We start from the raw sequence: 24,950 nt of genomic DNA on the forward strand, positions 1-24,950 counted from the left end.
GATAGTGGACTCTGGATCATTTGTTAGGGACTTTCCACGACATGGACCTAGCCACTCTCTGCATCTTTGTAACAGTTGTGCAGATTGTCTCTATGTAAGGCTTCCAGCAGTGAGATTAGGTTCTGTCCCTGATGTTTAGCTGACTTTTGGAAGCATGGTCCACATGGAGGATTAATTAGCCCAACCTTGATGCAAGTGGAGGAGCTAGGTCCTGCCTCATCCTGATGTGCCATGCTTTGTTCCAGCCTGTGGGTTCTGCCCCTTTCTAAATGTAGAAAGGGGAGGAGTTGAAGGGAGTCAAGTAGATGGAAAGCAGGGGGAAACTGGGAGAAGAAGGAAGGGAAAACTGTGTTTGGTATGCAAAATAAGTGAAAAAACACTGTATACAAAATAAATAAATCTTATTTTATAAACTAAGAAAACAAAAGAGGACACACAGTAGAAAGATAACAAGGAAATGCAAACATGGACACTTTTGGATGAAGAAAATGAAACTCTAAAATAACAAAATTATTCTGTAGTTTCAGAATAAAATATCCTAAAAATTGACTATTTTCAAATAAAGACAGAATTTCAAAATATCAATTTCATTGTTCATATTTATCACCAATATTTATAGGTGAAAATCACTAAGAGGCACGCTGAAAGAGGACATGGTGAAATAACTGTTCACTTTTAACTTTTGTTATCACAGGGACAGAGTCTACTTGGAAGAGAGCTCAAACAGTGCCTAGTTGGTTCCTCAGTGATGCTCCAAAGTACAAGAGGTCAGTTCCCATGGCCGCATTATAAAACCTCTGTACTACGTGATCACACTTGTGCCTGTGGGAAGGCTAACCATGGATCTAGTCATGGTCTCAGTGCTCATTCTGACATGTCTGCTTCTCTTCTCACACTGGAAACGAAGTTCTACGCAAAGGAAGCTACCTCCTGGACCTACTCCTCTGCCAATTATTGGCAACATCCACCAGATAGATGTAAAAAATGTTCACCAAGCCTTTACCAATGTGAGTACACTTCATGCTTGTCTGGCACTTTGTATAGAGAGATGTAAGTGATGCTGCTGTCAGAGAAACTCTAGTACTAGAGAACATATTTTTAAATGGGTGTAAAGTGAAAAACAGTAAAGTTGTTTTTGTCTTTTCTGAGACTTGCCTATAGTACTGCAGTTGGAATTAGTAATAAACAAGATTTCAGGATACAGAATATTAAGGACACTGATTTTATAATATAATCACAGAATTAAAAGTTTTATCTACTGTTTTAAATCCTTCTTTCATAAACATTTTCTATTATTTTATTGATGGTGAAGACTGAGGGATTATAGTGAGATTTTGTGATCTAACAAATAAACATTGCCTAAAGAACAAAGTATAGAACTAATTTCAGGTATGTGTTAATTAAATTAGAACTAATTAAAGACATGTGCAGTGGTGGCACATAACTTTAATTCCAGGACTTAGAAGACAAAGGCAGGCAGACCTCTGTGAGTTCAAAGCCAACCTGGGCTAGACTATACTGGTCCCGTCTCAAAGGAAACAGAGCCATGTGGTAGTGGCTCACACCTTTAAATCAAGTACCAGGGAGGTAGAGAAGGGAAGTGATATAGTTGGGCAGAGAGAGAACTCAAGGCGGGAGGAAACAAGAGCTCAGATGTGCTCTGAGAATGCCATCTGAGGATGCAGTCTGAGCATTCAGTCTGAGGATTCAGTCTGGAGATGCAGTTTGAGGTTCAAAAGACAGGATCACACCTTTGAATCTGAGAATTCTACAGAGGTAAAAGTCCCTCTAGTGGCTGGCTGCACTGCTTCTCTGATCTCTCAGCTTTCACCCCCTAATATCTGACTCTAGGTGTTTAATATTAGGACTAATTGGAATTAGCATTACAATGAATATTTATTTAAATGAGTCATAATTGTAGAGATACATTTTTCTTGGATTATTCACTCATGCCTTACTCTGTAGAATTAATTGGATCCTGATTAAAAGTAAAGCAATGGGCATGATATCATATTGGAAAAGGAAACCATAAACAGTGTGGCTTAGCTTATACTTTGGTTTCCCAATCTCCTTTGATTCCATACAGAGCCTATGCCTGGGACCAAAAATACTTCATGATGAGAATATTTTTTCTACAGTTCTGTATATTGTGGTGCAGCTTCTGTGACGCTTACTCTGTACTTTTCTAACAATAGATGAGGACTGAATTTTAACTCTTGTGCTGACACAAGAGTTTAGATGTTTACCCTTCTTCACAGGTTTTGTAATTTTTAACAGAAAGTATTCACAGCTGGGTCCACAGAAGTCATGTGACTATTGATTCAGTGTGTAGTTAGCGAGAGAATGATCTGCATTATCCAAAAAATGGATAAGCATAGTGTGGATTTGAAGGCTCTACTCGTTTGCATTAGAACCCAGGAAATGAGTGTGGAATTTTTACTTCAGGTACTTTGTAAAATATGACAAAGTGATCTGTTGAATATCATAGTAAGGTGGTTCTTTCTCTTTAGACTATAAGTGGCCTGGGATATTGCTTGGCACCCAGAAGGTCATTTATATGAAACAATCATCATATTGAAAGGTATATACAAACTTCAAACTTAGTTTTTCTGCATAAAAATATTTTAACACAGTTCTATTGCCAGTATGAAGAGGTCAACTACAGTGACAATTTTAGAATATTTGTGTTTTCTATTATCATTACAGTTCTCTAAAATTTACGGCCCTGTGTTCACTCTGTATTTTGGCATGAAACCCGCTGTGGTGTTGCATGGCTATGAGGCAATAAAAGAAGCTCTCATAGGTCATGGGGAAGAGTTTAGTGGAAGGGGAAGTGTCCCGATTCTTCAGATGGTTTTGAAAGGCTTTGGTAAGTAGGCATGTGCTTCTGTGTATACTGGGTAGTGTATGTAGTGAGACGGAGGGTGGAAAGCAGACGTCATGTTTGCTCTTCAGGAATAAGTTTGGGACTCTATATGTGTGACCAATCTGTTCCTTTATCTATCTCTCAGACATACTCCCTAGTCTTCTATTCCAATTTTTTTAGGCATTGGTTTTAGCAATGGAGATATATGGAAAGAAACAAAGCACTTTTCACTCTTAACCCTGAGAAAACTGGGTATGGGGAAAAGAAGTATTGAGAACAAAATTCAAGAAGAAGCACAGTTCCTTGTGGAGGAACTGAAGAAAACCAATGGTAAGTGCAGGTTTATAAGCTGACGTTTACATCGTGTTCTATGTATATCTACATCAGTCAATTTTTCCCATCCTATTCAAAGCATTGTTTTCTAAAGAGATGTCATGGGTATGGGTCTCATGTTAATTTTCTATAGCATTATGGAGCCATACATTCCACTCATCAAAAATAGGGTTTTGCTTTACTTATCATCTCACCACAATACAATTTCCAATAGCAATAGTAACTGATAAAACATAAGAACCCTGGCAAAGTTTGAATTACCTTTCTTTCCTTCACATTCCTTTTTTACACTTTTCCTTTCTTTCTTGAACAACAATGATCTAGACTTCTCTAAAGTGTCTAAGGGTCCTTCTTGTATTTTGTTTGTAGTTTTTGGCAACTGTGGCATGATGTAATAATTTCATTTCTCATATGAGTGTAGTAGAATTCTTTTTAATTAGTGTATCTCAGCTGTTTGCATGGTATCAGAATGATATTGTTATTCTTTCTTGCATAACATTTAGGGTTTGATTTCTGGCCTTAATAAAACGTGTATCAACACAAATATTCAAAATAAATGTACACTTGGAAATAACTAAACTTAGTTATTTTACTTAAAAAGTTGGCATTGTTGGCTCTCTAGCATTTCCCTGTGTGTCTTCAGTCTTCATGTCATTTTCCCCTTTAAGGTTTTGTGTTAGAAAAGTGATGGTTGTTTCTTTGCCAACACTCTGGATGCTACTCCTGTTGCTTATGAATGAACAATCTTATTATGTCTGTGCATCATTAAATGAATTTGTTTTAGCATTCTTGAAAAATATAATAAAAGACTGGCTATCAGATTGTATATATGATTGACATACACACATACAATAACAATCTCAAAGTCTTACCTTCCATATGCTCTGCTTAAACAAAGCATATCGATTAGAGTACTGTATTATGTTAATTGTACAGTAAAATATCAGTAAGTTCTAAGAATTTCTTATGCTTACTAACCAACTTTGTTGAATCAATTGCCCTTATTTGAGTATACATTAATTAGGATCAACTTCAATACAAATACTTTTGTCCATTGTAAGGAATTAAAACAGAAATAATCATTTCTCCTATTTATTCTCTTCTGTGTGATCATAAAATAATCTAGCCAGGTGTGTTATATCATCCATAGGATGTCGACTCTTTCCACATCATCAGATATGAAGGAACAGCATGAAAAGATAAGAACTCAGTTTAGGTTGATGGAGCATTTACTCATCCGATTTTTTTTGTGCTAACTGTAGTTTGTGTCAACTTGACTAAAACTAATCAACACAGAACCTGATTACTCATTTTCTATACTGGTGAAATCAATCACATGATCTATGTAATATATACGTTTTAGTCATTTCTGGATACACTATCTTGATACTTACTCTAAAATAGCAATGAAAATATCCACAACTGTCAGTTTGCCCAAATGTATTGAATGTGAAGTTTGGCATAATAAGTAATATTTCTTTATATTGTTGAAAATCCACTGGATTCTGGGATGTGACCATGGAGACAAGTTTCTAATGACAGATCATGAACTTTGTTTTAAGTCACACTGATTTTTTTTCTCCTCCATTTTCTTCTATTTTTTCTACTTACCATCCAGTTTTCCTTTTACCATACTTTCACTACAGGTATTAACATGAAATAATTCTTTTGTAAGCAGCAAAATTCACAGTTTTAATCATGAATATGTGAAAAGGAGAGTCTTCAATAGTTTTCTCGTGATTTTTGCTTTACCTGTGGACTTTGCAAATATAGGCTCTGATACAGTTTAGTTATGTAAACAGATCATGGCATAGTTAAACATGTTGCATTTACATTTTCTTCCCATAGATCACTGATATTCCCTGTTTTTCATTTTTTCTCCTAATTCTTTGATGTTTCTACATGATTCCATATATTCCAATTACTAGCACAATAGATTGTAATTTTTTGTTTTGCTTTGGTTTTTTTTTTCTGGCTTGCTTATTGAAATAGGATGTCTCTGTGTAGAGCTGAATGGCCTGGAAGTAGATGTGTAAACAAGGCTTGCCTGGAACTCAGATTCACCTATGGCTCACAGAATTGTCCTCTCCAGTTTTCCAGGATCTGACACAGATGGGAGCATTGCTGAGATTGGCCCATCGCCTTCTCAGCCCTGCACACACAAGCACAGAAACTCTGCCAATCCAGACAGATTCCAGGGACTCTTTTCCCTATCAATGATGAGCCACAAGGGCTTATATCTTTATTTGAGAAAGGAGATGTTGAGTAGTCACTGGTACCTATTCTCAGAAAACATTTCACAGAAGCAAATGATTAAAAATTAGTAGTAAAAAATGTTTTCATGTAAGTTAGAAAGAACACTAGAAGTAAATTATGTCAGTCCTGGCTGCAGGAGCTACAAGACCTTATTCTTTAGAAAAACAGAACATAACAAATTACAATGAAAGAAACATTCACCTGTATGTTAAAACAACTGATATGCCAAAGTACCTATCAAAGTCAATCGCACTGTCTCAAACTCTTTTATTACAATAACTTGCCTCATTTGATTGTCAAGGATGAGGAAAAAGACTAGAATGAAAAGAGCTGTAATCAACTCAGTTATATCTCAATCAGTTATAATCAACATGGATAATATTCCAAAGGCCTACAGTAGTTCCACCTAAATATTTAGTTTGTGACCTTGGAGCACAGACCCATTTTGATGTCAAGAATCACTACTATATTTTCATTGGCTCTTATAAGACAAATAAGCTGCAAGACTTTTTGATGGATTTATAAATGTTTTTTTTTTCTGACCTAAGTGTGAGAATCTTGAAACAGATCTGAATATCTTGCCAAAGGAACAAATAATAGCTGATTCTTATAATGTCCATGGGTATCAAATTGGTTTCACATACATCATAAACTCTAGACATTCATTGTCAAAAATCCTAGTGAGAATGGTGACAACAATTGAAGAAGTAAAAGAAAAGTGAAGAAGACAAGGATACGACATATCATAAAGGGGATGTGTGATGCAGACCTTTAAGTGGTACAAATCTTTCCCAGATGGATGGAAATAGACTCTAAAAATATATATTTCAAAAGGATTTGCAAAAGTGATTTGTGTTCAAATAGGATCAATAATAAAATTTTGAAGGATGTGGTGAATGTATCTTCTCACAATAAAAGAAAAGATAGTGTTGAACATATTTATGTGGTATATTTAAAAATGTAAGTATACCAAAGATTAAAATGGTGTTATCTGCCAAAAATGAGATGAAGACATTGAGGTTGGTGCCACATATATAGAATGATGTAACTTAACTTAAAAACGTACTGCCAAAAAACCTTTTTTATTATAAGCCAGCAATGCCCCATGTACATACAAGAGATGAAATGGTTTAATATCATGCTATAATTTATATGAAAATGCTATTATTGTGAATGATCTAGAAGTAAGCCCAATAAGATAGCTAGAGAGTCCTTATGCATTACTGAGTAATGGAAGTTTGCTCATTTGACAAATGTTTTAGAACACTAGTATTGGACTCATCATACCTCATTTATATAGCTAACAAAATAAATAATTAATATTGGTCATTATTCCATCTTTGGACTGTGAATAGTCTGTTAATGTAATTGGTTAATTTTTAGGATGTAGTGCCATTTATTGTAAGATCCTTGAACTTGGTAGGTTTTTCTGAAACAAACCTTGTAGAATACAAAGAAACACTTTCTAGTGACCTTACCTATTAGGATACAGAATGCTCTAAAAGTGTCATCAGTATCCTTTCAAATGGGAAACGGGTAATTCCTGCAATTCAGATGATCAAATGACAGTGTGACATCCTCACGAGAAATAAAAATGATCTGCATATCTTAACAAAAAAAATTTTTAGTCATCGAGTTATGACTTTTCAGTTGGCATACGGCCACCTCAAAGTAGGCTTGTAACTGTATTCATTGCTTGTAACTGTGTTCATTGCACATTGGATGATCCAGGGTAATTATAAACCAACAAACATTTTTCATGTGTTCTGTGGTTGCTTTGTCCTGAGAGTAAAGCTTTGATGTGTGGTTAAATGTAAACAATAAATACTACTACTTAGGAGAATCCAGAAAAGGGAGCATTTACTCTCTAGCAGAAGTGGGTAGAGATTTTCACATTTTAATCTCATAATAGAATTTTGGTATGTTTAGACATACTGTATGTTGTATATGGTATGCTTCCCCTTACTCCCTAGAATAACCTACAATTTAATTTTTATATTATATTATTTTTATATATAATAGCCTGTATGTACTTCATGTTTGGATTACAATTTTGCCAAAATAATTGTAACATAATACTATTTATTCCACGATCCCCAATTGTCTTTTTTGAAGGGAAAACCAAAGTCAGAATTAAATAAGTAAATAAAAATCATTTTTCAGATAATAGCACATAATTCAGGTAAAACCAGCCAGTAAAATAGACGAGATCTCTTCTTATTTAACTACTGAGTTTGAAGATTAACTGAAAAGTAAGGTAAATATGATGGTGTATTATTCACCAGGTAAATATATAGCACTTAAGAATATTCAAAATTATAATTCCATTTAAAATGTTTAAATTACTTTCAGTAGTTAACAAAGAGCAACATTTCTTCTTCATATCTTTTAGTAATATTTGGTATTTGTTTCTAATTCTTCAGGCTCACCATATGATCCCTCCTTTATCTTGACCTGTGCTCCCTGCAATGTCATTTGCTCCATTATTTTCCAAAATCGTTTTGAATATAATGATCAAGTTTTTGTTAGCTTGATAGAAAAACTGAATGTGAACAGTACTATTCTGAGCTCTCTCTGGGCACAGGTAAAGCCAATATCCTTTCCTTATGAGAACCACTTATGGTCTTTCTTCCTTACAGCTCAAATTCAATATGGATCATGAAGGAAGGAGGTAACCAGCTGAGAAGGGCTAATGTATTATGGAAATAATTCTTGGAAGGGAGGTCTAAACCCATAAGTGTACAAATAGCAAAAACTTAGATCCTGATGCCAACGAACTCAAGCCTAATTGTTTCTTATCCACGAATCTTCCTGTTGATTACTACAGAATTATTTCTTAAAACACTGCATTTGTTTTTATAAGAGTGATCTGTCATTCACTGTTGTAGGGAGAGCAGGGCCCCTTGTTCTGTCTTGTCCAAGCTAGCTTACACATGGAATAATCACCCAGAAGCTGTATTCATTTAAACACTGCCTGGCCCATTAGTTCTAGCCTCTCATTGACTAACTCTGACATCTTGATTTAACCCATTTCTAATAATCTGTATGTCACCATGAGGTCGTGGCTTACTGGGAAAGATTCAGCATGTCTGACTCTGGCAACTCCATGGTGGCTCTCTGACTCTGCTTTCTTTCTCCCAGAATTCAGTTCTGTCTTCTCCACCCACATAAGTTCTTCCCCATGAAAAGGCCAAGGCAGTTTATTTATTCAACCAATGAAAGCAACACATAGACAGAAGGACCTCCTACACCTATTCAAAGGACCTTTTACTAACCAAATACTTTATCTTCTTTTCATTAAGCCAATTTTGAACATAATACTAGGGAGCTTTATTTCAGTATAGAAGAATTTTCTCTCAAAAAAGGAAGAATACTAATGGCAAAGAACGCTGACAGTAAACACTGAGTACTCCTGTCATTCAATGGGTCAGTTGGGATTCTAGTTTATAGATCGTCAGTAAAAATGGAAAGATGTATGTTTTAATGCTATGTGGACCATAAATATCCTCATAGAATTGTTCTAGTATGAACAAAAATTTCTTGCTCTCTGCCTACAAAATGATTGTTTGATCAAAGAGAAAACCCTAAGGCCTATGTGGTGCAATTAATTTTACCAAACACATTTCTTAGAGCCAAACCCACCACTACAGAGTCATTGCATTTTGAAAATAATCAATAGATATTGAGTCTGGGGCACTAGATATTTATGTAAATGTTACACCCAAATTTTTAACTTCTATTGTCACATTGAAAGTGTGTGAGTGTTTAAATCACATGTATTTCAAACTGTAGGACAGAATGTATTTGAGCCTTCAGTGAGTTTATATGAACAAAATTTTTGTTAAGAGATATGGTGAATATGGAAATTATACTAAGATCATTAACTATTATTGGAGAAATTTCTTCCTCAAATCTCTCTATTAGAATAAAGAATGTAAATAATGAATTTATGATGAATATGAATCTAGCAATTCAAATCATTATATGACACATTACTAATATATTTTACTTAGGTCAACACAGCATCTATTTTTAGTAAATTCTTGCATTTCCTTGCAGGTTTGCAATATGTTCCCTGTTCTGATTGATTATTGTCCAGGGACACATAATACATTTTATAAAAACTTGACTTCTATTCAGAGTTACCTTTCAGCAAAAATAAAAGAACACGAGGAATCCTTGGATGCTACCAACCCTCGGGACTTTATTGATTATTTCCTAATTAAAGGAAAGCAGGTAAAGTGCTAATATTCATTTGTTCAGTTATTAAATTGGTAAAGTATTTTATACTTCATTGAAGAGATGTTTAAAACCATGTCAGTATCATTTGAAAAACAATTTAGTAATGTTTATGTGTGTGTAAGCCTGAAAAAAATGGTTGAAATTGTTAATAAAAGCCCATTGACCCCGTTTTTTTATTTAAAACCAAAAAAGAAAAATTCATAAAAATCTAGCATAGTACTAGATTCATTGCTGTAAGCTTCCATTTTGAGGGTTCAGATCTTTCTCCATAGTTTCATTTGATCTGTGGACTTGTTTTCCTATTTGATTTTTAGTACAGATAGAAGTGACTCATTAGATTACTTTGAGGAATAATACCTCCAAACTTTTAAAGTTACTCCAAATTTCAGCACTGTGCATGAATTGATTTTCCACTTATTTATTTATTTTTCAACTTCTTAGATCCAGAAATGGTTCTAAGTGTGTCAATCTTTCATGCATATAATTATGCAATACTAAATATTTTCCAACAGTTTAAATGTGATTGCTTTTGATTTCATTTTCTTCACTAATTTCTATAGTACAGGTCATACCTAAGTTTAATTTTTTACTTCAAATTACACTCATGGAATTTATTCGATTTGGTAAATTTTTCTTTTTCTATTTTTTATTAATTTATACCAACTACAGTTCCCCATCTTTTCCATCCTTCTGTTACACCCCCTTTCCTTAACTTACACCATGCACTCTAGAAAGAGTAAGGCCTCCCATGGGGAGTCAACAAGGCCTGGCACATTCAATTGAAGACTAAGCATCTCCCCAACAGCATCAAGTTTAAGAAAGATATCCCACCATTTGGAGTTACCTTCAGAAAGCCAGCTCATGCTTGAGGGACAGATCCTGGCTCCATTGACAGGGGTCCCATGGAAAAAAAGGCTACGAAATTGTGACCCACATAAAGAGGAATTAGTTCTGTCCCATGCAGGCTCCCCAGCTGTTGGTCTAGAGTTCTTGAGTTTCCACAATTTTGGGCCTCACGCCATTTTCTCATATAAACCTTCCTCCCTCTTTTTGACCGGACTCATATAGCACATCCTGGTACTTGCTGTGGTCTCTGCATCTGCTTCCATCAGTTACTGGATGAGTTTCTATAATGATTGTTAGGGTATTCACCATTCTGATTACAAAGGAAGGTCAGTTTGGGCACCCTCTCCACTACTGCTATGGGTCATTTCTGTGGAATCCTTGGAATTTCCTAGCACCAGGTTTCTCCATAACCCCATGATTCCCTCTGTTGTGATATCTCTTTCATTTCTCTCCACTCCGTCCTTCCCCCAACATGAACATGAGGATTTTTTTTTTGGTAACTTGTGATATTTTCTTTATATGACTTTGATGCAGTTACTATGGAGAGTAGGCAAAGTTAGCATATGTAGTTCCTGGAAATGAGACTGGGTGATTAGATATAGGGCAACAGAGGGACGGTAGAAGATACACAGTCAGCCTACCTGCTTCCTTTGCAGGAGTTGTCTGTGTGTTAGCAGGAAGTGCTGTCTTGAATAAAGAAATAAGTAAGGAGATGGAGGATAGGACGGGGGTCTGTGCAATTATAGTAGGTCAGAGAAGGGAGTCGGCAATGCAGCAACAAGTATCCTGCTACAGTGCTGGAGATAAGAATGAGAGCTTGAATGTGGGGGAACAAAAGAGAAGAGAATATCTGCATACAGACTCCTTAGTTTTCTGGCAGGCAAAGCCTGAGGGGAACTTACTGGTTGAAGGCATAAGTCATAAACAATGCCACAACAGTTTGGAATTATGATTATTAGGGTGGTATTTATTTAAAGGGGAAAAAACTTACAGATCATTGTCAGCCCTCTGCGCAACCAGGAAGGGAGTCTAGTTGCCGGTGGAGCAGGTAGTGAAGAGAGAGAGGAGAGGGAAGTTGCCGCTTTTTTGAAGAGAGAGAGACCACGCCCCAATAGGCTGGTATCTCAGCAGCTATAGGCTCGAGGAACGGGAGGACCTCCCGCAACACCTCCCCCTTTTGTTTGAATAAGAGAGTTCTAAACCTACTATGAAATTATATACAATAAGTACAAATATCCTATTCTAACTAGCTTAGGTCTTGTATAATAAATAACTTGGCCAAGTCATGAGAGAAAGTAACTACATTTATATAGTCATCAACCCCATCAAAGATCTGAGAAGGGAAATAATTTACCTGGGTAATTAGGAAGTTCAGTAAAACAACTTCCAAAACATGCAACAAATCACAGAGACAACTAGCTACCTGGGCAATCACCCAAAGTCACATTAGCAGTGTTGAAGCAACCAACTTTGTCTAAGGCCTAACATAACTGACATACCATTTTCAAAGGTAAGCAAATTTCAAAACTATCTTACCCTGTCTTGGCAGGATATGACAGTCCTGTTTTATCCATTGATGCACGCTCTGTATCTTTGTCAGTGGTTGAGGTATGGGCATTTCTTTGCCCAAAGGCCAGTTCTGCCAAAAAGAAAGGCTCCAGGTGGAGTGTCTTTGGTGCTCAACATTCTCTCGGGAATAGAGTGGTGTTGCCAGGAGCAATTGTGTCTCACTACCACAAAACTCTGAGTTAGATTAAAGGCCATTTTCTACAGCTCTTTGAAGAAGTTGAAGATTATCTATCTATACTTAGTATAATCTCTATATATCTAAAGAACCTGATTAGTCTAATTATAAATGACAAACTTAGATGACTATTAGTCTATATAATTCAAAATATCTATCTAACTTAAAGACTAAGACAATAAACGACTGTGAAACAAATGAGGACAATGACCTCCAAATATAAACAATGTACAAATATACATTGCAGTAGGTAAATATTTATCAATACACAAACATTATATAAGTATCTTAATCAGAGGTAGAAATGTACACTGCAATATGGTAAATATATACAATATATATATCAATACAATATATGTCAATACATAAAAATGTTTTAAACAGAGGTAGAAACATGCATGCATACAACAGTCAATATAATTTAACTTTGTATCAATATACAAGAATCTATACCAATATATTTGTCTAAAAACAGTAACTCACAATTACAAATCTATTATCCCATCATCCCTCTTTGTTTTTTCAAAATTATCCCTGAGCTTATAAAATTCCTCCCCCAACCCTCAATTGTATACTAATTATAATCAACCCCTAAATGATGTCCCTAAACCCAAGGGCAAACTTTACTGGGAGAGGGGACATCGCCCTCTAGAATTACTTCCAGCTGTCATGGGGGCAACGTTCTTTCTGGGGGATCCTGTGAAAGTAAAATGATGGTTAAATTTCAAGATCAACGTCTTTTAAAATTGCCAATAGTCTCTGTGTATTTTGTGCAGGTCTGGCCAAAATGTTGTATAAGATGTGCACCATTTCAGCTAACCAAGTTGGAACTGTCTTGTGCAGCTCGTACCGAAAGCAGGTCTTGTAGTAGCGCTATCAGTATCATGACGTCATATCAACCAGGTGGAGTTGTTGTTATGGGGCCCCATCTTCTTCCTGAAAATTTCAAATGTCATTTCAGGAAAAACTCATTGTTCATTGTAAAAAACTTAAACATTAATCATATATATATATATATATATATATATATATATATTCACTGAAAGGTGTGATAGATATATTCAATGAAAAGTATGATAGATATGAAGAAAAGCAAAGATGTTTTCTAAACTCATATTTCTTTCTGTCCCATATCATGGCTCTTGATATGAGACAGAAACTCCAGAAATCTGGGTTTTTCTCTTACTAACAGGCTTGGAATTGGAGAGGGACTGAGCCAGAGTCCAACTTCAAAACCAGCTTTATAAATTTAGAAATATGGTTTAATATATTTTACTTACACAACTCATTCAGTTTTCTTGATATTTCCTATTGGGCAGGTATTTTTCTATCTGTCAGTATCCAAACATCCAGGGTCCCTTGAATTTTTCAAAGATGAGTGTTTTCCTGTGGAGATAAGAACAGAACCTTGCCCCCACTTTATATGTTTTTCTTACCACCTGTATGAATATCATCATTGTGGGTGAGTTGTCATTTCTCCTTTCCAAGAGGTTTCTCCTCTTCAAATCGAAACTTTATTAATTTTGATGGTATCTACAATTTTTCTTCTCCTGTGGAAACAACAGCAAACGCCTTCCCCAGTGTAGCACATCTCATGGCTTCCACTGAGAGGTCAGCACATCTTTGAAATAAATCGGTTGATTTAGTTCAGCAGACTTTTCCATTATCAAATGTCTTTCTGCTGCTGTTGTTTCTTTCTCATTAGCGTTAAGAAAATTCAAGGTTAATAAAGCATTATGTAATCTATTTCTGGGGATATTTTCGGTCCCTTTCTGTTTGTTCAGCATATCCTTTATAGTACAATTTGATCTTTCTATAACTGCCTGACCTGTAAGATTATTTGGTATACATGTAATGGTTTTATATTATAATAATCAAAAAAGCGTTTCATTTTCTTAGATACATATGCTGGACCATTATCTGTCTTTATTTGCGCAGGTATACCCATGATGGCCATAACTTCCAATAAATGTTTGATTACTGAATCAGCCTTTTCTGAGCTCAGGGCAGTAGCCCATTGAAAACCTGAATACATGTCTATGGTGTGTTGTACATATTTTAATTTACCAAATTCCATAAAGTGGAACACATCCATCTGCCAGATTTCATTTCTTTTAGTGCCCTTTGGGTTACTCCCTGCAGGCAACGGTGTTTGATTATAGAAAGAACAAGTAGGACATCTCTTTATAATGTCCTTAGCTTGTTGCCAAGTAATGGAAAATTCTTTTTTTAGGCCTTTACTATTGACATGATGCTTCTTATGAAATTCTGAGGCCTGCAACACACTTCCAATCAATAATTGATCAATCTCAGTGTTTCCTTGGGCTAGAGGACCAGGCAGACCTGTATGGGACCGGATGTGTGTTATGTACATTGGACAAAGCCTATTCCTGATTATGTCTTGTACCTGCATAAACAATGAAGTCAACTCTGTGTCATCTGGTATAAATTCAGCGGTTTAAATATGCAAGATAACTCTTTCTGCATATTGTGAATCTGTAACTATATTAAGAGGTTCTTTAAAATCCCTTAGCACCATAAGAATGGCATATAATTCTGCCTTCTGGACAGAATTATAAGGACTTTGTTCCACCTTACTCAATTCATCTGACTTGTAACCTGCTTTCCCTGATTTATTTGCATCAGTATAGAAAGTATGGCCTCCAGTTATTGGAGCATCACGTACAATTCTAGGAAGAATCCAAGAAGTTCTTTTTATAAGGTTAAGTCTACCACTTTTGGGGTAGTTGCTATTAATTTCTCCCAAAAAAATTAGCGCAAGCTCTTTGCCACGGTTCATTGTCTTCCCATAACTTTTTTATTTCTTCAGTAATAAAAGGCACTATAATTTCTGCTGGGTCTATACCTGCTAGTTGATGAAGTCTCAGCTTACCTTTTATAATTAATTCAGAGACTTTTTCCACATAAGTTTTTAATTTTTTACTTGGTTTATTAGGTATAAATATCCACTCTAAAATAATATCTTCCCCCTGCATTAGAATCCCTGTAGGAGAAATTCTGGAAGGCAATATGACTAGGATGCAGCTAAGATTTGGGTTCACCCTATCCACATGTGCCTCCTGTAATTTTTCCTCAATCATTGTCAGTTCCTTTTCTGCTTCAGCTGTCAGTTTTCTTTGACTATTCAAATCTTTTTCACCATCTAAGGTTTTGTTTAAATGAACTATTTGATCAGGTGTTATCCCATCAGATGTAGCAGGTCACGGCCCCATAAATTTATGGCAATATTGGCTATATATGGCCTTAGTCTTCCTATTTGTCCTTCGGGCCCTATGCATTCAACCCATCTTGTGTTTTGTTTTACACGAGATAGGGTTCCAATTCCCAGGAAATGAACATCTACCTCTTGAAGAGGCTAATTCGGACGCCAAGATTCTGGGGTAATGATACTTACATCCGCACCTGTGTCTAATAAGCCTTCAATAAAAGTGCCATTTATACAGACTCTTAGCTTTGGTCTTTGATCATTAATAGAAGTCTGCCAAAATATACGTTTACTCTGTCCTACTGGGTTTTTTGACTCATCCTCCACACGTAATTCATCATTTAGACCAGTATTACTTTTTACAGCAGAAATTGGAGCTTTAAATTTGCTTGGTGAGGCACGTTCTCCACTGTGACTGGGAATGACTGGGCCACTGTTGGCTTGGGGGCCTGCGAGAGGCCCCTCAAGGAGTTTCCCGATGGTATCAGGTTGCCTTGTTTGTCTGTTGTTGACCTGCATTCGTTGGACCAATGTTGGCCTTTACCGCATCTCCTACATATACCTGAAGGCCTAGGTCTCCTATTTTTGTCATTCCCAGAGGAGATATTATTCCTAGAAATTCTGTGCCTGCAATCCCTTTTCAGATGTCCTAATTTACCACAATTAAAACACCTGGCAGTTTGATGTCTCCTCATTGCTGTGGAAATCGCTTCTCCTACCCAAGATTCATCGTTATAGCTAAACGTCTCAACATTCATCGTATGCTGAATCCATTCATCCATAGGTGCTGATCTAGACTTTAAAGGCCCAATTGTCTTTTTGTATTCTATGTTTACATTCTCAAAAGCTAGAGATTCAAGAAGTATTCGTCTAGCTTCTGGGTCTGTTACCCCTATGTCCAGAGCCTTAATTAATCTTTGCAAAAAGTCAATAAAGGGTTCTCTCTGTCCCTGCCTAATTCTGGTATATGATTCAACCCTTTTTGCTGGATCTTGTATCCTATTCCAAGCATGTAAAGCTGCTTGGTGACATAGACACAGTACTTCATTGTCATAAAGAGCTTGGACCTGTGGGTCAGCATATTCTCCCGCACCAAGAATTTGATCTTGGGAAACCTCGACACCTTTTGCTCTTCCTTGCTGTTCCATATGTTTGGATTCTTCTCTGAAATAAATTCCAAACATCAAGGAAGGTCCATTATCTAAAACTGCAGACACTAACTGATGGAAATCATGGGGGGGGGGGGGTAGCTCTAGCATTAGAAGCCCAAGTCCTTATCATTTCCTTTACATATGCAGAGTGCAAGCCAAAATTAACAATAGCTTGCTTAATTTCTTTTAGATCATTCATTGCTATTGGCGTCCATCTAGCTTCTCTGACTCCCTTTGAGCCTTTAGAAGTTGACGCTTTGTCAGAATTAAGTATAGGGTATGCCACTAAAACCTTGGGTAAGCCAGTTCTAATAGCTGGTGTTGGCATTGTATCCTGTCCTTGTGCCTTATTACTCTGTTCACCAGCTCCAATCATTTCTTCAATCATTTCAAGTCTTTTTATTATTGTCTTTATTATTGTCTCTTTTGAATCCTGAATCTCCTGACCTGCGTGAGTTGTATGGTTCTTAGGAGTGCCATATTCTTCCTAAATGATAGAATATGCAAAAGAATACTGAAACCTAGTAAGCAGTAAATTAAGTTAGCCCCATAGTCATATAAACCTTGCATGATATAACCCATTGTATTGTTAACCAGAACAGTAAAATTCGCGTTGGAAACGAAAACTGCCATATTACCTATTATCCAGCAGGTGGCGCTGTTGCCAAGTCGTGACGAAAACAGGGTCCTGTTTCAGAGTCTGCCTAGTATTTGTTAAAAACTGGAAAATGTAAGTTGCTCAACAAAGTAAATGTAATTAAATCAATTCCAGAGACGGAACCAGAAACCCAGAATCCAGGGGTAGAGAAGAGCAACCTGGAAGCCGCTTATGCCTCCATGTGACAGAGTCACCCTGAGGGGTTGCAGCTTTCAGCAACCACGTGCTCTGGTTCGCGCCACTTGAGAGCTGTGCTTGCAAGGGAGATTTAAAAGTGACTCAGAAAAGAGCAAACCATGCGGGCGGAGACTACGCAGGCCTGTGGAGTTTAAATCCATGTGGGGAGGCAGACGATAGGGTGCGTGGGGACTGGAAGTCAATCTGAGGTGTCTAAAGAGAAAATATAAAGAATTGCAGCAATAAAAGCCAGTGCGTGATGATTTATATTAAGCTGCTGGCTCCACGCACAAGACACAGGCCACAAGGTCACCTGCCGGCCACGGCAGCTGAGGAAGGGAGGCTTGTGCCAAGCAGAACTCACAGCCGGCAGCCGAGTGGGGGAAGGAGAGGTCCTAACACCACACGTTGGTTGCCAACTGAAGGCGTAAGTCATAAACAATGCCACAACAGTTTGGAATTATGATTAATAAAGTGGTATTTATTTAAAGGGGAAAAAATCTTATAGATCATTGTCAGCCCTCTGCGCAACCAGGAAGGGAGTCTAGTCGCCTGCAGAGCAGGAAGTGAGGAGAGACAGGAGAGGGAAGTTGCCGCTTTTTTAAAGAGAGAGAGAGAGACCATGCCCCAATGGGCTGGTATCTCAGCAGCTATAGGCTGGAGGAAGGGGAGGACCTCCGGCAACAACTGGTGACCTGATGGACTTGGTTTCTGGGATAAAGTAACAATTGGGAAAAGCTAAAATCAGTGGGATCAAAGTGGGGTCAGGGGAGGCTGCCACAGGTATTCTCCTACAGAGGTGAGGATGAAAGTAGAGTATATGGACAAACAGAAGGAAAAAAAAGATATGTAAGGTATTTTATTAAGTATGTATTTCTCCTTAATACATTGCTGGGCATATTATTCTGGGTTGAGAACTGTCATTCAGAATCTGGAATATATCATTCTGCACCCCTCTGGTTTTAAATGTTTGTGTTAAAAACCCTGATGTAATTCTGAAAGCCCTGTCATAAGAGTAATTTTATTTTTCTCTCTTAAAACTTTTAGTTGCTTTCTTTTCTGATTTTGTTATATGATAATTTTATGATATTTTGAATATATTCTCATGCCAGATCCTGATCTTGTCTCTGTATTTCCATATCTCTACACCTATTATACATAGATGATAATATCCCACTCAGGTTTTGGGAAATATCTACCAAGATATTCTAAAGAATGTGATCTATGCTGTGTTAGTCTTTTTCTATATACACTTTCTGAAGGCTGGGTTTCTTACCATTGCTCAAGTGCTCTCCTGATTTATCTTTATATATCTTCTTTAATTTATTATAGGCCTTTACAGAGTTATCTAACTCCTCTACTACTTTTTGTTCTTTATTTTTAATTGATCTAAAGAATGTCAGTATTATTTTTAGTATGTTATTTAAATATAATATAATTACACCACTTCTTCCTGACCTTTCCTTCGACCAACACCTACCATGCACCAACCTTCCTTTGATATTCAAGATCCAATGTTCTTTAATGATTGTGGCTACATGTGTAAGTCCATAAGGATAATTACATAAATTCAATAGTGAGATCACATTTAATACTCAGCATCTGTATATTTTAGGATTGACCACTTAACATTGGATAACCTTTTCTGGTGCTCATCTGTCTTTCTCCAAGGAGTTTAATTGTAACTCATCATCTAGTCTTGTCGTCCCAAGTAATTCTTCTCAGCAACATCATAATTCACTTGGCGTTATAACTATTTAGGTTATATTCAACAGCCATATTTTAGAGAATTAATGGGTGTAGCTGCACTGTCATATCTAGAAAAGTCATCCTGTAGCAAAGTTCCTTACCATCTGATTATTTCTATCATTCTCCCTCATATTCTAAGATATACCTTGAGCCTCAAGTGTAATGGGTTTATCATGAATGTTATAACTGGGGCTGAACATCCCATAGACAATTGTTTTCCACAAGCTAATAGGTGATAATTTCTCCTTCTGCTACGAAAAAAACATATCACTTGTGAGATGTGAATCCTATACTACAGTGTAAATTGAGACTGTTCATTTGTTTCCTAGCTTCCCAGATACAAATGATCACACAGAAGCTATATTAATTACAAAACAATTTGGCCTATTATCTCCAGATTTTTATTAACTAACTCTTACATCTTAAATTAACCCATTTCTACTAATCTGTGTATCACCACAAGGCTGTTGCCTACTGCTAAGTTTCTGGTCTCCTTCTCCTTCAGCAATTACATGATCTCTCCCCTACTGTGACTATTCTCTCTATATATCTCTTCCATCCTGATTATATTCTGCCTTGCCACAAGCCAAAGCAGCTTTATTCATTAACCAATAAAAGAAACACATATACAGGAGGACATCCCACATCATCTCCCCTTTTCTGTCTAAATAAAAAGGAAAGTTTTAATTTTAACACAGTAAAAATAAAATGTACAAAACATTTATCAAGCAAGAATAATAGTTACAATATTTAGTCCATTTACATTTGGCAAATTAAGAAAATAACTTTATTGTCTAACCTATCTTTGTGAGTCTAAAAAGTTTTATATCTAGTTTATCCTTTATCATAAATAAGGAAAACTGTAACTGTAAATATCTGTCTTTAAATCTTCAAAGACTCCAGAATGATATAATTTTACCTAAGTAAGCAGGAAGTGCATTGCAAGCAGCTTCCAAACTTCTAGAATTGACAGAGACATCTTGCTGCCCGGACAATCACCCAAGGTTCTTCTCTAATGTTGAGGCATCCACCTTCAGCATATACATTGATAGTATCCAGCAGACACTTCCATGAAGCAGGAAATTTGAAAGACTACTTAGTCTATATTGGTACTTCATCAGTCACTTTCTTTTGTGTCCATCATGATGTCTGGCATTTTCTGGGGTGAAGCAGGAACACTGAAGTACTGTCTCATCTTCTTTTAGCAAGATCGGCAATCAATTTTTTTCTGGGTCCTGCATATAGCTACCATCACAAAGTCCACCTAAGAGCGTTTCTTACCCAAAGTGCTAGCCTTGTCACACTGAAGGGCAAATTCCATAAGGAGTTTCTTCAATGCCCATCAACCTCTTTAAATCGATTGTTGCTTCCCCCAAGCTGACATATATCATTATCAAGAAAAGTTTAAGTTCTTCAAACATTTTAAATTCCATATTCTGTAGGTCTTTGAAGTGTTGAAGTTTATTTATCTAAATGAAATATATTTCTATATATCTAGAAAACTTAACTAATAAGACTGAAGTTTGATTATTGTAATCGACAATCTAATTAACTTGTATTTTTTAATTATACAATATATTTTCAAATTAGCTGTGCAAACATATTATCTTAAACAAGAATAGAAATACACATACGAAGTATAACAAAATCAACCTTAAATTGTGTCAATAGACTAATATCCATACCAATGCAAAGTGTTCATCTTTATATTATATCCCCCTTTAAATGAAAACAAATATTTATAATTAATCATTTGGGAAATTTGGGCACAGTTTTCTTCAAACTGCTTCCTTCTATTCATTGGGAAATGTATTTTTAGGGTTCACAGAGACATTTCAGGGAATCTTGTCCCATCAAAACCTATTAGCCTGAGAGGAATCCACAGGTTCTCATCTACTGTGAATACGAAAGCAGAAGCTCTTTCCAAAGCAACATAATCTTAGACTCAAATTTTCAATTCAAGAGACTTTATATTGGTTTAATTTAGAAGGTCCCAGAATCAAATGTTTCTCTTCAGTCAAAAATGTCAAGGGAAATACAATAATATACATCATCTAGATTCCCTGTGTATATTCCATTTTTGTGGATTATTTTATCGTTTTTACTCCTTTTTTTAATCTTTTTTTATTGATAAAAGGAGGATAGAGAAAAGAAAAAAAAACAAATTTCCACCTCCTCCCACCAGCCTCCCATTTCCCTCCCCCTCTTCCCACTCTTCTCCCCTTCCTCCCACTCTTCTCCCCCTCCTCACACTCTTCTCCCCCTCCTCCCACCCCTCTCCCCTTCCCCCCACACCTCTCCCCCTCCCTTTCCAGTCCAAAGAGCTGTCAGGGTTCCCTGCCCTGTGTTAAGTCCTAGGTCCTCCCCCCTCCATCCATATCTAGGAAGGTGAACATCCAGACTGGCTAGGCTCCCACCAAGCCAGCACATTGCGTAGGATCAAAACCGCGTGCCAATGTCCTTGGCGTCTCATCAGCCCTCATTGTTCGCCATGTTCCGAGAGTCCAGTTTTATCCCATGCTTTTTCTGGTAACACTCCAGCTGGCCTTGGTGAGCTCCCAGTAGATCATCTCCACTGTCTCAGTGGGTGGGTGCACTCCTCGTGGTCCCGACATCTTTGCTCATGTTCTCCTTCCTTCTGCTCCTCATTGGGACCATGGGAGCTCAGTCCAGTGCTCCAGTGTGGGTCTCTGTCTCTATCTCCATCCATCGCCAGATGCGAGTTCTAGGATGATATGCAATATACTCGTCAGTATTGCTCTAGGGTAGGGTCATTTCATGTTCCCTATCCTCAGCTGCCCAGGGAACTAACTGGGGACCTCAGCTTGGGCACCTGGGAGCCCCTCTAGAGTCAAGTCTCCTGCCCACCCTAAAGTGGGTCCCTTAACGAAGAATTGTGGTTCCGTGCTCCCCTATCGAAACCTTCCTTTATCCCGATCCTCCTGTTTCCCCAAGTCCACCCTCCTTCCCTTCTACCTTTTCTCTCCCCATCTCCCCTAACCCTCATCCCACCCCACCCCCAAGATCCCACTTTTCTCCCCGGCAATTTTGTCTACTTCCCTTATCCAAGAGGATAACTATATGTTTTTCCTTGGGTTCACCTTTTTACTTAGCTTCTTTAGATTCGCCTATTGTAGACTCCGTGAGCCCTATTTATGGCTAGAAACCAATTATGAGTGAGTACATCCCATGTTCATCTTTTTGGGTCTGGGATACCTCACTCAGGATAGTGTTTTCTATTTCCATCCATTTGCATGCAAAATTCGAGAAGTCATTGTTTTTTACCGCAGCGTAGTACTCTAGTGTGTATATATTCCACACTTTCTTCATCCATTCTTCCATTGAAGGGCATCTAGGTTGTTTCCAGGTTCTGGCTATTACAAATAATACTGCTATGAACATAGTTGAACAAATGCTTTTGACATGTGATAGAACATCTCTTGGGTAAATTCCCAAGAGTGGTATTGCTGGGTCCAGGGGTAGGTTGATCCCGAATTTCCTGAGAAACCGAAACACTGACTTCCATAGTGGTTGCACAAGATTGCATTCCCACCAGCAATGGATGAGGGTACCCCTTCCTCCACAGCCTCTCCAGCAAAGGCTATCCTTGGTGTTTTTGACTTTAGCCAATCTTACAGGTGTAAGATGATATCTCAAAGTTGTTTTGATTTGCATTTCCCTGATCGCTAAGGAGGTTGAGCATGACCTTAAGTGTCATTTGGCCATTTGAACTTCTTCTGTTGAGAATTCTCTGTTCAGTTCAGCACCCCATTTTTTAATTGGGTTAATTAGCATTTTAAAGTCTAGTTTCTTGAGTTCTCTATATATTTTGGAGATCAGGCCTTTGTCTGTTGCGGGGTTGGTGAAGATCTTCTCCCAGTCAGTAGGTTGCCTTTGTGTCTTAGTGACAGTGTCCTTTGCTTTACAGAAGCTTCTCAGTTTTAGTAGGTCCCATTTATTCAATGTTGCCCTTAATGTCTGTGCTTCTGGGGTTATACCTAAGAAGCGATCGCCTGTGCCCATCTGTTGTAGGGTACTGCCCACTTTCTCTTCTATCAGATTCAGTGTTTTCGGGCTGATATTGAGGTCTTTAATCCATTTGGACTTGAGTTTTGTGCACGGTGATAGATATGGGTCTATTTTCATTCTTCTACAGGTTGACATCCAGTTGTGCCAGCACCATTTGTTGAAGATGCTTTCTTTCTTCCAATGTATACTTTTAGCTCCTTTATCGAAAATGAGGTGTTCATAGGTTTGTGGGATAAAGTCCGGGTCTTCTATACGATTCCATTGGTCGACTTCTCTGTTTTTATGCCAGTACCACCCTGTTTTCATTACTGTAGCTCGGTAATAGAGTTTGAAGTCAGGGATGGTAATGCCTCCAGAAGATCCTTTATTGTATAGGATTGTTTTGGCTATCCTGGGTTTTTTGTTTTTCCATATAAAGTTGATTATTGTCCTCTCCAGATCTGTGAAGAAATTTGATGGGATCTTGATGGGGATTGCATTGAATCTATAAATTGCCTTTGGTAGAATTGCCATTTTTACTATGTTGATCCTCCCAATCCAAGAGCAAGGGATGTCCATCCATTTTTTGGTATCCTCTTCAATTTCTTTCTTCAATGCCTTAAAGTTCTTGTCAAATAGATCTTTCACTTCCTTGGTTAGATTTACCCCAAGATATTTTATGCTGTTTGTGGCTATCGTGAATGGAGAAGCTTCTCTGATTTCCCTCTCTGCTTCCATATCCTTTGAGTATAGGAGGGCGACTGATTTTTTGGAGTTGATCTTGTATCCTGCCACATTACTAAAGCAGTTTATCAGCTGTAAAAGTTCTTTGGTGGAATTTTGGGGGTCGCTTATGTACACTATCATATCATCTGCAAATAATGAAAGTTTAACTTCTTCCTTTCCAATTCGAATCCCCTTGATCCCATTATGTTGTCTTATTGCTATTGCTAGAACTTCCAGCACTATATTGAAGAGGTATGGCGAAAGTGGGCAGCCTTGTCCTGTTCCTGAGTTAAGCGGGATGGCTTTGAGTTTCTCTCCGTTTAATTTGATGTTAGCTGTCGGCTTGCTGTATATAGCTTTTATTATATTTAGGTATGACCCTTGTATCCCTAATCTCTCCAAGACTTTTAACATAAATGGATGTTGAATTTTGTCAAATGCTTTTTCAGCATCTAATGAAATGATCATATGGTTTTTTCTTTCAGTTTATTTATATGATGGATTACATTGATAGATTTTCGTATGTTGAACCAGCCCTGCATCTCAGGAATGAAGCCTACTTGATCATAATGGATAATTTTTCGGATGTGTTCTTGGATTCGGTTTGCCAGTATTTTGTTGAGGATTTTTGCGTCGATATTCATGAGTGAGATCGGCCTGTAATTCTCTTTCCTGGTTGAGTCTTTGTGTGGTTTTGGTATCAGAGTAACTGTAGCTTCATAAAAGGAATTTGGTAATGACCCTTCTGTTTCTATATTGTGAAATACATTAAGGAGTATAGGTATTAGGTCTTCTTGGAAGTTCTGGTAGAATTCCGCATTGAAACCATCTGGCCCTGGGCTTTTTTTGGTAGGGAGGTTTTTGATAACAACTTCTAGTTCTTCGCGACTGACAGGTCTGTTTAGATTGTTCACCTGGTCCTGATTTAATTTTGGTAAATCGTATTTATCTAAAAAAGCGTCCATTTC

The 24,950-nt window shown here is 37.2% G+C and overlaps 1 protein-coding gene across 3 annotated transcripts in view; it reads left to right on the top strand.

Annotated features, from left to right (window-relative positions):
* Window positions 1-831: 831 nt before the first annotated feature.
* LOC142850437 (cytochrome P450 2C26-like) overlaps window positions 832-24,950 on the top strand; it is a 47,742-nt gene continuing 23,623 nt past the window's right edge. The window contains exons 1-5 of one of the 3 annotated variants that reach the window (XM_075973986.1): window positions 832-1,007; window positions 2,707-2,869; window positions 3,047-3,196; window positions 7,879-8,039; window positions 9,515-9,691. In XM_075973986.1, coding sequence (XP_075830101.1) covers window positions 840-1,007; window positions 2,707-2,869; window positions 3,047-3,196; window positions 7,879-8,039; window positions 9,515-9,691 — 819 coding nt within the window. In that variant the 5' untranslated portion in view covers window positions 832-839. The remainder of the gene's footprint in view (window positions 1,008-2,706; window positions 2,870-3,046; window positions 3,197-7,878; window positions 8,040-9,514; window positions 9,692-24,950) is intronic. The other 2 variants (XM_075973987.1, XM_075973988.1) reach the window with 2 other exon arrangements.

The sequence above is a fragment of the Microtus pennsylvanicus genome, chromosome 5 (assembly GCF_037038515.1).
Source record: "Microtus pennsylvanicus isolate mMicPen1 chromosome 5, mMicPen1.hap1, whole genome shotgun sequence".
In the NCBI taxonomy this organism is placed as follows: Eukaryota; Metazoa; Chordata; class Mammalia; order Rodentia; family Cricetidae; genus Microtus; species Microtus pennsylvanicus.